The 15,025-nt window shown below is 40.3% G+C and overlaps 1 protein-coding gene across 1 annotated transcript in view; it reads right to left on the reverse strand.

Annotated features, from left to right (window-relative positions):
* Positions 1-14,211, reverse strand: part of B3GLCT (beta 3-glucosyltransferase) — a 45,518-nt gene extending 31,307 nt beyond the window's left edge. The window contains exons 1-4 of the mRNA XM_041416093.1: positions 13,958-14,211; positions 5,991-6,052; positions 3,704-3,740; positions 623-732 (exon numbers count right to left, since the gene is read on the reverse strand). Coding sequence (XP_041272027.1) covers positions 623-732; positions 3,704-3,740; positions 5,991-6,052; positions 13,958-14,045 — 297 coding nt within the window. The 5' untranslated portion in view covers positions 14,046-14,211. The remainder of the gene's footprint in view (positions 1-622; positions 733-3,703; positions 3,741-5,990; positions 6,053-13,957) is intronic.
* Positions 14,212-15,025: the final 814 nt, after the last annotated feature.

Here is a 15,025-nt window from a genome sequence, read left to right on the forward strand (position 1 = left end):
GTGGCTCTGCTCAATCTGCAGAGGAGCAGCAGAGGAACAAGAAATAGTCACGGAAGGTACTGCATCAGGGAGGGACAGGGACAAGAGAGGTGTGGAGGACTGCTGCTGCAGGAAGGGGGGAATCCTGCCTTAGGAATTTAATGTCCACACACTTTTCCGTTCTACTGCCACCATGTCACAACTGTGCAATGGAATTCTGACAAAATCTACATTACAGCACATTCACTGGCTCCATTAAAATATTCACCCAAAATTATTCTAACTAATAATTAAATTGTTGTGTTTTTCACTTCATAAAGAATGCATCTTTTTTTCTTGGTAAACACACTACATATAGAAAAACTGCCTTCTTCCAAGTCTTTCTTATCACTTTTGCATTAAATGCCATCCAAACAATAACAGCTGTTACACAAAAAGATTGATAGTTGAAACTAAAAGTAGTGATAAATCACAGTGCACAATCAGTAAATAACCACTGGAACAGGTTTCTTATAAGCACACAGAAAGCAATTAGAAAAGAAGCAGAATGGATTTGAAAAAAGGCACAACAAATCCCAATATTTTTAGTAAAATGCAGTAACAGCATATATAACAAGGTGCACTTAATATTATCTCAACATACCTTTCCAAGATCTACAGCCTGTTTCAAAATATCTCTTTTTAGATCTTCTGCTCTCTTGGAATGAAAAGAATTACTTTGACTCTGGATGACAAATACAATTCCTTTTAATTCTGTAAGAAAGAAAATAATATTTAAAGATAAAAGAAATTATTTTCTGATTTGCTCCAAAGCTAGTGAGAGCCCAGGTGTATGTAGGAATCTATTACACACTAAGCTATTTCTTCAATTGTTGAAATATTTCATGAAATAGTAAAAAAGGCATTATTTAACACACACACAAAAATCCAAACCAGCCCTTTTCCAGATTCATTTAAAAAGAACATGGAATGACTGGAAGGTGTGAAGCAGTTAACAGCAGCCACATTCCTGAGGGTGCTCTTTCTCCAATACACCAGCACTCTTTGCCACCAGAGTAAAAATCTGTCCGTCACAGACCAGCATCTCCCCTCACCAGGAAATGCATGAACTTGAAACAGAAAAGCTGCTTCCCAAACAATCAGTTTAAAACCCTACCCAAAAACAAACATCAGGTGGAGAGACACACACACAAGAACACTGAACTGATACTCTTATCCAATATGACAGCACCAATATCTCACACGTGTCTCCACAGCGTTTAAAGGCATCATAACTAAAAACTTTAAACAGGAGAGAAGACTGAGAGAAATTTAAAATGAAATAATGAAGTAGCTTTGCAAACATTTATGGATTATAAAAGTGCCTATTGTAAAATACAAGTAGATGATGAAGCAGGTAGCCAAATTTTCTTGATACTAGGAGATGGAATAATCCCTCAATACTAGGAAATCTTAGAAAACAGGAAGATATGATCCCATTCAGAAGCAGAGCACAGCAGACAACAACAGAGGATGAGACAATAAAAGGAAGAGGAGAGATGCCTTCTCCAGAACTCTTAGCAAGTTTGATCTATGCTGTTTAACCCACTCAAGACCATTAGCTAAGTATCAATAAATGAGAAGGATTGTTTGGCCACAAAAAGATGAACTTTACAGATACTATGTAGAAAGTGAACAAGGAAACTCAGAATATAATAACTTGAGACAGTGCCACAAGGAAAGAAACTAATGCCCAGGAGAACTGTACAGAATGTTGAAAATTGTGGAGAAGGAACACAGTTCACGCCAAAAAAAAAAAAAAAAAAGGAAGAAGGAAAGAAGTGATCAAAAGGAAAAAGGGTAAAATTGAGCCCATGAAGAAGGATCACAAGGAAAACATTGTGAACAGAAAGAGAATTAACCACAAATATCTGCACTAAGGTAATGAGAAGATTGCTGTGTCCAACACCTATGTCCAACATAGAAGATTGCTATGTCCAACATCGCTTACGTTGCTTTGTTGCTCTGAACAGTTATTTGTTAATTTAGACCTATGACAGCTCAAAGCTGCAGTTAGATGTTTTTCTATTTTTCCATCAATGTTATTTTCCCTCCATTTATTAGCTTATTCATCAAGACAATTGTAAAATTGTATGAGGTTTCTGGTAATATATTACGGAGATGAAATAAGCATTGGTTTAGATATCAGTATTCATTTCCCATTTTTCCCACAGAGTGTAGGAATCAACAGTGTTCATCAAACAAACTGCTTAAAAATCCCATGCATAATAAAAACTTCTGAATAGCAACTAATTGCTACCTAGCAAGATCCTTGCTAGATTTCCTGTGCAAAGATTAAAATCAGTGTGAAAACTGAAACTACACTTGGTTGATGCTAATGAGAGCCAAAGTGCTAAATCTACATGCACAATACCAAAAACACCTACAGAGACAAAAAGCAAGCACAACCTTGTTTTTAGTAATTGCTGTTTTAGTACCAGTATATTTACAGACATGGAAGCATCTGAACTACACTTAATTTCACTTATGGTACATTTAACAACACCTGTGATATTCCACAATAGCACACTTTCTAGGAGTAAGATTACATCTACTTTGATGATTAAATCAAATGGAAATGGTTTCCTTTGCTACAGGTAAAGTCATTAATAAAAGACATATTCAGTGTATGAAAATGTCAACAGAAAATAGTTACAATATTGAACATCTCAATTGTTTCTCAAGCTGAGAAACACCCAATGAAGCAAGAGAAAGAAGTCTTGAAAGATAAATTTCCAAAGGTGCTACTGATCTGTATATAACAGTTCAAAAGAGAAGAATGAAATATCAGATGAACTAAGAACCATCAAGAACTACATTCTGTTTCAAGCCCTTACATTTTACCTATAGAAATGGGTTAAAAGACCTAACCAAAAAAACAAAACAAAAGAAAAACCCATGAAACCTCAAGCCAAAATAACTTTACTAGGAAGAGGCAAAAAATTATGTATTGCATCAGACCAGCAGTCCATCTAATCCAGTATATTTTTTTAACAGTAGTAATAGGAAAGACACCACAAAACCTTCACTTACTCCAGTGCTCCTTATACCCTCACAGAACTGACAAATATTACATCAGGAAATGCCAGAAGACAGACATAATGAAGATGGGTCCTTTTAGAACAAGCAGAGCCAAGTACTGAGGGTTTGGTAGAGAAAAGTCCACAGCTCCAGTGCAGAGAATGCAAGTCAGTTCTGTTAACTTTTTGCCAGAAGGACATCAGACTGGATTTCAGAGAAGGCAGAACCTTGCAGAATTTTTATTCTCATTATTTATCACCTGTCCAGCAGCAAAAAGTTGTTTTACCACTATATTACCTATTAATGTTTGACATGCTTCTTAAATCCTTGCTTCTAGATATTACAAAGTAATTATAATTTGTTACAGGAAATTTACAATAACTCTAGTTATTACAAGTACAGTTAGAGCCTAGCAGAATGGTAAAATTCAGTTTCATCTTAAATTGTTACAAGAACAGCTAAGTAGCATAAAATTTTATTTTAAACTATAGTGCACTACAAAAAGCAATTCATCCTTTTCACAGTGCAAGTGCACATGTTCACAGAAAATTTAACTACGAGAACTGCAAGTACAATCAAAGATTTAGAATTTTCTGTTTGATGAGACTACATGAACAAAAAAAAAAAAAAGAGTATTTGTGAAACAGCACTATACTCTACTTACCTCTGCCTATTTTACTAATTGTTCTTTTTCCAGAGTTCTAGAAGAAAGAAAGAAAAAAAACCAAGTAAGAATACACACAAAGCCTCAAATATTTCTACAGAAACACACTGGGAGTCAAAGCACTCATGAGATTATAAATGCATACATAGAGGTTTTAACTCAAAAACTAATATGAAAAATCATCAAGAATTGCAGGAGATATCCTATATGCTTGCATACCAATACTCAGAAAATACAGTAAGAATAAGAAAAACAAGAGAAAATGCTTTTCCATTTATAATATCCATTTATAATATCCATTATTATATCTTATTATTATAATATCCATTTATTATACCTCAGTTTATACCAGAGCTCTTTGAATTATTACTCACAGTGTCTTTTTTTATGTATCTCCTGAGCACTAAGTTTGGAATATGGAGCTCTACACATCTGTTCAGTGTAGGGGAAAAAACCCAACACATTCTATTAATTTGACTTACTGTCAAGCTTCCATCAAAACACAGTTCTTAAAGGAAAACTCAAGTGCAATTTATATCAAGACAAATATCAAAAGGTTGTTGCACATAACATGATTCCACTGGAATTTACTCAGGTATGACAAACATCAGGTATCTCTGCACTGCCTAGAAAACTGTAGGAAGGAAAACAGAGCCTTCATTTGTTGCACAATTTATCCCAGGTGACAGCAGCCCAGTGCTTTGGTTTGTCCACATGAAAATCAAACTCATCTTTGCAAATTGCATAAGAATATTGTAGGACCTATCTTGGTTCCAGTGTTTTAAGACTTCCAGATAGAAATGCCATACATTTCCTCAGTAATAAGCTCATACAAAGTTTTCCTACCCTTGAGACAAGTTCTACTTCTAAATACTTAGCCCCCTTCCTTTTTTAAAATAGCAGATGTATGTAATCCTTTTAGCTCTACTTGCATCAATCTTTCCTCTGACTTTTACACTGAAATGAATAAGCTCCAACTTCCCTGGTAACCATCTGTAAAACCTTTCCAAAAATTACTGCAACTGCATCCATTCTTATGATCCTTTTCCTGCTGCCTGGGTCAAGAATGTTTAAAAGACGTATTATAACATTAATTTATTTTTATATCTATACACAACACTGTCATTATATAGCACAGTAAGTTAACAGTCTAAGCTAGCCTGTATCAGAAAAAACATAGTAACAAAACCCTTTGTGTTTTGTGGTACACTGTGTGAAGAATAAGCCATATTTAAAATTACTTTTATTAAAACACAAAACAATTGTTGCCTGTTATATTCCTGTTAATGCTATTTTTTAAAAAAAGGGGGGGAAAAAAGATATTTTGGCCTGAAGAGTTGTAGGAAGCACCTCTGACCTCATCTGAGGGAAGGTTTTGAAACTCTAAAATAGCAGGAAAGCCTTCATAAATTATAACCTATATAAGAAGGGTAAGAGCTGGATTGAGACAGCAATAGAATTTAACAAACAGCAACCTAGCAGTAATGGCAACAGAATTACATGATCAAGGCTCCCAGACACTGAGGCAGATCAGCAGTTTGCAATAGGGATATTTTTCACTTAAAAAAAAATACTGTAGTTAGAGCAATCACCATCAAAACAAAAATTTTAGAAATATGTACTTCTGGCTATACTGCTATTGTATTTGATTTCAGATCACTAGATCTAAATGCCAGCTATGGATTCTAACCATTGATTCATTCCAGTTCTTTTCTTTTCCTCCCTTAAATTTCTTTTATACATACCCAAACATCTGTTACAAATATGTACTCATATAAAAATGGGAGTCACAAGTCTGTCAGAGGACATGCGTGCACACACACCTAACACTCAGGATGCTGTTTAAAGCTAGGGCTAGCTCTGACCATTAGTTCTCCTCATCTGGTCAATTTGAAATTTCATACATGAGCTTTGCTTGAGCCGTGACTTGAGTGGTAATATGTAACAATGTTAATTTGGCAGAGAGACAACCATTTCCCTCTCTATGTATTCTATGTTTAATAACACCCAGAAGAAATGAAAATGAATTAATTTGAATTAATGAAGTTTATATACTCAAAAACTTTGAATGAATAAAGGTTATATACTCAAAAACTTTTCTCAACAGCAATAGCACTAATTACTTATACGACACAGAACAGAAAGACAGCACATGTAATTTGGTACTACTGAAGTCAATAACTGAAATAATCAATGCCACAGATATTAGGCTTTTTGCTCAGCTCTATTCCAGTTTATTTTATCATGTCTGTAAAATGTTCCTGCTCTAGCAACTAAAATTTATTACCTGCAGCAATGATGGTTCAGTCTCATCTTCTGCACCTTCAGAAACTACACTTACAGCAAAAGCTGAAAGAAAAAACAGACTTCTTTCGTATTACAGCAGCTCACTTTCACAACTGATGAAGTTCTGCAGCAAAAAAACCCCAACCCCCCCCCCCCCCCCCCATCATTTAGGTAGATTTTTCACATTAAATGATACTGTATTTGCAATAATCTTTGTGAACATGAGTCTGTTCTTATAGAATTTATACACTTGCTGCCTGACAAGTCCCACACCATCACTGAAAAAAATCACTCGGACACAAAGCAAATTTTTCTTGGCTTCAAGGCAAATAAATCCCTTAAAATCTGTTCAGTCCAGTAGCTCACTTGGTAACAGCCTAATGTGCTACCACACAGGAAACCTGCAATGCACTGTTTTTAGGTTAAAGTTTGGATTACCAAAGCTTCTCCTGGAACCACAGAAACTTACAGTGCCTGACAGAAATCTCTACCAAAAGTGAAGATGCCTATCACAGGCTTTGAATGGCACCTTTAAACAACAGCTGAACTTGTAAATGTGTCAGACCCCAAAAAATGTTTACCAAAAGAACAGGGACCCCACAGAACTAATCTGCACAGAAGTAGCATTATCTTAAACTATTTATAATGACACCACCCTCTGCACATACTTCTGGTTTGTATTAGAAAAAATAATCATAAAATGGGTTCTGGTGCTACTTTTTTGGTTGTTTATGTAGTCACTTAATTTGTCTCAGCCTGCTCATTTGTAAAAGTAGTTCCATTTAACACAAGAAAGCCTTGCTAACATTCTTCTTAAGAAATCCTTTTCTTAAAAGCACTAAAGAGATGCAAATGAAAGTAAATTGTTACAATTTGGAAGGAATTCAAAATACTATTCTTCATGGTCAAATTGATGGTTTTCTTAAAAAAACTGGGGCAGAAAACAGATTCAAGTGGATTGTCTCACAACAAATTTAAATTATTTATTGCTTGAAATTGACTTCAGAGTGAATTGTTAGACATTATCATTCCCTTGATGCCCTAAAAACCCACAGTATAGGACAGCAAGACAAGATTGTCCTAGGTTTAGGGTGCCCCATCTCTGAACACCTACATCCTTATGCTCTTCCAGCTGGAGATCAAATTTCATCAAGTGTCCAGGAGCTGAGGTTCACAGTGACACCTCAGGTGCTGATTAACCTACATCTCAAATCACACAGCTAGATCCAGACATCCCAAAAATCATTCTAACACAGAAGATTCATGGTGGTCATACATCAGAATCACAGAATATTCTGACTTGGAAGGGACCCACAAGCCTTAAATGAGTGGCCAGTGCAGGGATTGAATTCATGTTATAAGCACCAGACTCTAACCAGCTGAGCATATCTCAAGGTCATTCTCCTCCTTGTCTCACAATGTAACAGTATTTACAGATTCAGACAAGGAATAGCTTCCCCTACACAAACTGATCCACACCTTCTTCTTGACACAATCCTAATTACAAGATCAACACATAACATCCTTATTCCAGGAAATGTATTAATTATGTAGTATTAACCTCAAGAAGTGTCACCTCATAAATTCAGCTTATTCACAAGCCTAATTTTCAGTTTTTAATATGCACCTGAGGAATGACACATGAAACCTGAGACAACTGTGACTGACAAGAGATGCTGCCTCTGTCACCACAGTGCCTTCAATAACCCATGCCACACTGCTCCTAAGCTTTATAAAATATTAACACACATGATCCTTGAAACAAATCAAACAATAATCAGATCACATATTTCACACCATTTCTTTGAGAGCACAGATAATGCTCTTCAGGGAATTAATTAAACAACCTATTCATCCTGGCATTAGAGAACCACAGATTTGTCAAGGTTGGAAAGGATCCCTAAGGGTCATTTAGTTCAACCCCCCAGAACTGGATTCTCAGGACCTTCTCTAGTTAGGTTTTGGTTATTTCCTAGAACAGACTCCCTAAACTCTCTGAGCAACCTCTTCCAGTGTTCATTCTTAGATTAAAAAAAACCAAAAAACAACCAAACCCAAACAACAAAATAAACAAAACCCAAAGAAAGTAATTATGTTCAAACAGAATTTCCTGTATTTCAATTTGTGAAAACTGATTCATGTCCTGTTAAGTACCAGAGTCTGGCTCTGTCTTCTTTATTGCATCCCATCAGGTATTTACACGTTGGAGCTTCTCCCTGAACCTTCTTTTCTCCAAGTTAAACAGCCCCAGCTCCTTCAGCCCCTCCTTGTCTCAGGGGCCCCAATCTCTAATGATGCTCATGGTCCTTTGCTGGACTCACTGCAGTATGTCCATGTCTCTCTTGTACTGGAGAGCCCAGACCTGGATGCAGCACCCTAGGTGTGTCACAGCAGTGCTGAGCAGACAGGAGGCATCACCTCCCTTGTCCTGCTGCCAGCACTCTTCCCCCTGCAGCTCAGGGGGCTGCCGGCCATCTTTGCACAGTGGCACACTGCTGGTGCACGATCAGTTTGCTGCGTGCTGGGACTCTCAAGTCCTTCTCTGCAAAGCTGTTCCCAGACAATGTGCCCCCCGTGTGCAATGTAGCATGGGGTGCCTCCTTGCCAGGGGCTGGACTTTGTATTTCCCTTCACTGAACTCAGTTTCCCAAATCACAACCAGCTGGTGCATCGACTCCCCCTGCACATTTCGAACCTGCAAATTCCCTGAGGTGCACACCCCATTGTTGTTAATGAGGTTAAACACTACCGGAGCCAAGACACCGTGCCACTCATCAGAGCCCACGAGCCCACCAAGTCAGACAGCTTTCTATCCACTTCACTGTCTACAGACACAGCCCACACTTCCATCTGTTTGTTATGACAATATAGGAGACAGGATTGAACTCAAACTCCTTGCTGAAGTCGAGATGAACAACATCCACTGCTTTCCCCACATTCATGAAGGCAGTCATGTCATCACAGAAGTCCTTTGGGTTGGTAAGCATGAGTGCCCATTCATAAAAACACGGTGACTTCTCACAGTCAGCCTTTTGTCCTTCACAGGTTTGTCTTAGCCTTCCTTTTTTGGCAGTGATACTGAGGATTATTTGCTCCACCACCTTCCCAGGGACTGAGGTACCACTAGCCAACTTATCCTTGCTCTCCTAGAAGACCAGGGTGATATTCTTCTAGTCTTGAAGAATCTCCCCCAGTCACCATCACCTTTCAAAGGTTATCAAATCTTGCACTGACATCGTCAAACTCTGACAGAGCTTGTACATGCCTGCCATCAGGTCCTGTGAACCTCTGTATGTCCAGTTTGTTTAAATGTTCCCTAAACCAGTCCTCCTCCAGTGAGAGTAACTCTTCCTTGCTCCAGACTTTCTCATGAGTTTCAGGGGCCTGGGTTTTCTGAAGGTGAGTCTTAATAATATTGAAGAAGGCAAAGAAGGTTCCAAGTTCCTTGCCCTCTTCCATGTCCTTGTTTTAACCCTGTCCTCCATTCATAAGAAAGCCTATTATTATTTTCCCTAGTCTCCCTTTCGCTGATTCACCTGCAGGAGCCCTTATTCTTATATTTCACAAGTTGAATCTCTCACCAGACTCAACTCCAGGTGGCTCTGGCTTTCTTAATACCTGCACTCTCAGACAGTGTCTCCATGTTACCTGACTGTATTTCCATCTCTTGTGTGCTTTCCTTTTTATGTCTGAGCTTTGCCAGGAGCTCCTGTTTGTGCATGTGGGCCTCCTGCCATCTTTGCCTGCCTTCCTGCATGTGGGGATGGATCACTATTGTAGGAGAAGAACCTTGAAAGTCAACCAGCTCTGACTCTGTCACACAGTGCAATTTCAACACTCACACATATAATTTATTCAACAAACCAATACATGAAATGAATGCTAAAGTATCTCGCTATATCATTATTCTTATTCCCTGTGATTTCACTAAGGCAGCTTCCCCTCCTTTTTCAAAAATTAAACACGTTAAAATGACTTGGTATCTTTTACATTAAGTATATCAGGAAGACTCCTTCCAGCTAATACATTTTAATAAGACAAGAACTGTTCAGACTATTTTTAAACTACTGAAGAACCATTCATAAAACAGACCAACAGACCCCTGAAGACACCACCAAAAAAGCCTCAAGAGTCTTCACCCAACAGTAGTGAAGAATTTCATCACAGAGACTGTATGAATTTATCTTAGCAACACTCTTCTACCTGATTAGCAAATCTGTTATGCACATCTGATTTGATAAAGCAGTCTTCAGCAGTCAGTTGTGGCCAAGACTGTTCTGGCTAAGCAACCGGATCTCTCAGCATGGAAATAAATACCCTCTTCTAAGGATTTACTGGGAAAAGGGCAGCAGGAAAAGAACATGGTAAATTTATCTGGCCTACACCATATCAACAAAGAGACCACAGGGTAGGTAGAAAATACAGTGCCTTGAAACAAATGGACAACTCCAAGATTAATTTGTTCACATGCAATTCACTTCCAGGAGGTTTCTGAAAAATATGTTCCCAAGAATGGATCACTGACAGAAAAATTCTAACTCCAGATGCAGCTCATGGCCAGGTCACTTGTACAACATGGGCTAATTTATAGAAACTATAAATTCTCTGTGTGAAGGATATATTTTTGTTGTGTGCAAGGCATACATGCACAAAGAAGGATAACCTATGTCTAGAGCTATCAGATGCTACTATAACAAAACAGTAATTTTTCAAGCTCATAAGTCATTAATAATTCAGACAATCACAATAGATTTCTTTCAGTGTAACTCCCTAAAGCACCTATAAATCTTTGGAGTTAGAGACACCTTTGAAAAATCCAAAATTTCCCCTAGTCCTTTTGTGTTTTCTAATACAAAGTAAGCATATCTCAGTTGGATTTGCCACAGAGCACAGAGAAAACACATTGCAAGAAGAAACTTACTAGCTGGTAAAAGTTCAAGCCCTGTAGATACCGCAGTAACCAAAAGACCAGGGTGATTGACTGTACAGTTTCTCCCAAACAAAGCTACCCAAAGCAGAAAAAAACCAGCAAGGTACCATCTTAAATGCAACTGTAATCTTGTATTTATCACTTCATTATTTAATGCATTGTGTACTCTGAAGGCTGTTAACACACTTTGTGCATTAACACTGTGTCATCTGGCACAAGCAGACAGAAGCAGAACCTGTCAATCACCAGTGTTCCTCTCCTTTTGCTAAATGGCCAAGAACTGAGGATAAGAAAAAGAAGAAATTTTAGAAAGAGTTTAAAGTTCTATATTACCACCAATCTTATCGTCATGTCTTTTGAGAGCATGACTAAAATCCACTGGAAAAGACAGGCAACATTTCTGGATCCATTCAAAACCTGGACATGTAATATGAGAATTCCTATTCAGTTCAATTCCTTCAATTCCTATTTATTTTTGTTAAGTGTTCCATTATTTCCATTAAAATTTTAATAAGTAAACAGACTTGCTTATAACACTAGAATGTAAAACTCAGCAATTCTTTTCATTGTTCAGCAACCCAACTGCAGGAATGTGTGCAGGATAGGAAAATGGATGTAAACACTGCAGCATTAAAATACAACACACTGTATAAATATATACAATTATACAATACCACATTTTATATGCAGAAGCAATCCTTTCTTCGGTAATACTCTTTCATGCATAAACAACTTCCAAATGTTTGAAATTATATGTCCTTGAAGTGCCAAGGATGTTAAAACTGAGGAGTTAACTCTTTGCTTTCACAGACTAATCCACCTGAGACAGAAAAGCAATACTTCTGTTATATTCCTCTTTTACAGTCTGATTCAAGGTTGACTGACCCAGTGTCATTCCAACCACCTCACTGAGCTGTGGGTCAGTTTCAATGAGCTACAAAAAAAGTAACAATTCTATGACTTAAAGTATGGCAAAACTGTGACTGATAATAACCACTTCAAATAATGACAGCCAGTGATTACGTTGTATGCAACAGAGAAAACATTTAAATCAGAATTTCTTTACACTTCTAATAATAATTTAATGAAAGGCCTATTTTTGTTTTGGTTGGGTTTCTTCCCCCTTACAAGTTTTCAAAGAATATAAGGTTCTATGGATTGACATGATTCCAGAGAAAATCTGCACTGACACTGTCAAAGAGTTGGGATCTTCCATTATGAGACAGCTTGTGAGCACTATAAATTAGTTTTGTGTATTTATATGCAAGCTTTTATAATACTTCTTCACTGTTGCTACCCTGTCAGCATCAAAGACTCTGGTCTAGCCAGATAAGAATGTATTACAGATTCATCAGCACAAAATGGGGAGAGAGCAGGGGAAGGAGGAAGAGGAGAGGCTGATGCAAGCAAATTTACAGCATCTGAGCTTTTCATTAAAAAAAAGCAACTACTTATATTTCTTTTCACAAATGGCACACATGGGAAGAAGGCAGCTGAAATCAGTACTTTGAACCACTGGAATGGCTAAATGAGTGCTGTGTACACCACTATCCTTATAAAAGGCAAGCAAAGAAAAACAGTAGAAGAAAAAGCATCATCATGATCCCTTCTATTGCCTAGAAGTTACACCATACAAAATCATCTGAATACATTTTCCTCTTCTGTAAGCTGCCACTTGCAAGCTGGAATTTATGAAATTACCCAACTACTGACAGACAAGCTGTTTGCTTCTGTGGAAGGCAATTCAAATTATTTCTGTTTTCGTAGAACAAACTTACTATCCAGGCCATCTCAAAAGCATGGGTTATGTGGGAAAGGACAGACTCTGTAACATAAACGGGTATTAAAAAACCAAAAGAAAACCATGATACTGCAGGAAGCTTCTGGTGAATAAATTCCATACAAGCATTAATCAAGACCTACTAAACAAGAACACAAGTGTTTCCATTTCTGCTTTCTACCTGCATGTAGGTAAGTATCTATGCACGTACAATAAATACAGATATGGGGAAAACTGAATCTGCTATTCTCTGACTGTGATTACAATCTGTTTGCTATTAGAAGTGCTATAGTACCTTACTGGAGCAAAACTACTCATTCCGGAAAGAATGAAATGCAGCTTTAGGAAGAGCTGTAGAATACTAGGACTACTCCAAAACTAAGCTGTGACTGTGAAAGCAAAAGTGTTTAGCAGAAGGAAAACCAAAATATCACAGTTTTACTTTGCTGGAAACGTGATTTATTAGTACCAGTTTTCTCCTGTATGATTTTGATGCACAAGCCTTAACAATGGAAAAGAATAAAATCCAAAGGCTCACAACAAACTGACAAGCCTATGCTGACAGAGATGGAAATATTCAGGAATAGAAATAATGAGAAAGAGAACAGATGTAAATACTTACTTCTGCCTCTTACACTCATGCCAACAGCTCCCAACTCCAGGAGCCTGTAGCAACCCAAACGCTGACATTCTAATAATCCTTCTCCTTTCATCTTCTCCCAGCTGACTAGACACATGAAAACCATCTCTAAAACACAGTAATATATTTCCTCCTCTCGGCTGGCATTTTAGGCGGGCGGTTTTACTTTTCCGCCCGCCCTGAACAGAACACTCCGTCAGTGCGGCGCTGCCCAGACACAAGCACGAGTGCTCCGCGCTGGGCTCGGCTGCTCCACGAAGCTGTTCCCGATCCCAGGGCCGCTTTCCGCGGTGCGGGCTGTCGCTGCCCGCACCCCTGGCCCCGCACCCGCCCCGGGGGCAGGAGGCGCTCCCGGCAGCCGGGGCCGCGCAGGGTCCCGCACAGGGACCGGCCCGCTCCAGCCCGCATCGCCAACAAACTTCGGGAACAGGGCGCCTCAGCTCGCCGCCCGCCTCCCGCGCGGGGCGGGACGGAGCGGCCGGGAAGCGGCGGCGGCTGCGGCGCCCTCCGAGCTCTCCGTGCCCTCCTCCCTGTCATCACCTCCTCGGAGGGGCCGAGCGTCCCGGGTCTCCTCCCTTCACCTCGCCATGGCGTCCCGGCCCGGCCCCCGCCACTCACCCCGGGCGCGGAGCGGCGGGAGAAGGAAGACGAGGTGGGCGCAGGCAGCGAAGAGGAGCCAGCGGCTGCAGCCGGGCTCCCGAGACATCTTGGCGGGGGCCGCTGAGCCGCACGGCGCGGGGAGGAGGCGAAGGGCACGGTGCGCTCGGCTGCCCGCCTCTGCCGCAGGAGCGCGGGCGAGCGGCCTCCGGCTGGCGGCGGTGCCGCGGTCGCCGCCTGCCCGCCCTCCTCCTCCTCCTCCTCCTCCCGCTGCCTTCCCCTTCCCTCCTCCCGGCAGGACCGGCCGCCAGCCGGCAGCAGGGGGAGGCGCTCGGCGGCCGTGGCGCCCTCTGGCGGCAGCAGCGGGAGAGGCAGCGCCCCGCGCTCCCGCGGCTCCCCGCGCTCCCGGGCGCTCGTCACGGGACACCCGCCGGCTCCGGGACAGGGAGGGAGCATCCTGCCCGAAATAATGCCAGTAAACTCAGCTCCCCTTAGCCATTAACTCTTCCTAAACAGCCGTAGGAACAGGCTGCCAGGGAGGTGGTGGAGTTACTGACTGTGGAGGTGCGTAAGGAAAGACTGGCCGTGGCACTCAGTGCCGTGGTGTGGTTGACATGGTGGTGTTCAGTCTTGGGTTGGACTCCATGATCTCAGAGGTTTTTTCCAACCTATTTGGTTCTGTTATTCTGTGAAATGTTAGCCAGCACTCCTCATTCAACAAAGGAACCTCATTCAACAAAGCAGGGGACCTAATTAATCTCTCTACCAACCCTCACAAACCCTTACCCAAGAGAGCATGTGGACCTTCAGACAGCCTTTCCTAAACTACCTGTGTGACCAGGAGTGTGGACACGGGGTGCAGCCTGGAGTAAGGCGTGTGACCTGGAGCACAGCCTTGGCCCTGGAGACTCCACAGCTAAAATGACTAACCCTGTGCATATATGTCACAATACAGACAGTAAATTTGGATATAACAGAGCCACCGACCAGTGAAGAAAGATCAAGAATGTGAAACCTTGTTAATAAACAAAAAATGATCCAACATGAATCCTGGCACAAGGAAGAAGAAACCATCCACAGGAATGTCAG

The sequence above is a fragment of the Onychostruthus taczanowskii genome, unplaced genomic scaffold (genome assembly GCF_017590055.1).
Source record: "Onychostruthus taczanowskii isolate IOZ18803 unplaced genomic scaffold, ASM1759005v1 scaffold50, whole genome shotgun sequence".
Classification (NCBI taxonomy): Eukaryota; Metazoa; Chordata; class Aves; order Passeriformes; family Passeridae; genus Onychostruthus; species Onychostruthus taczanowskii.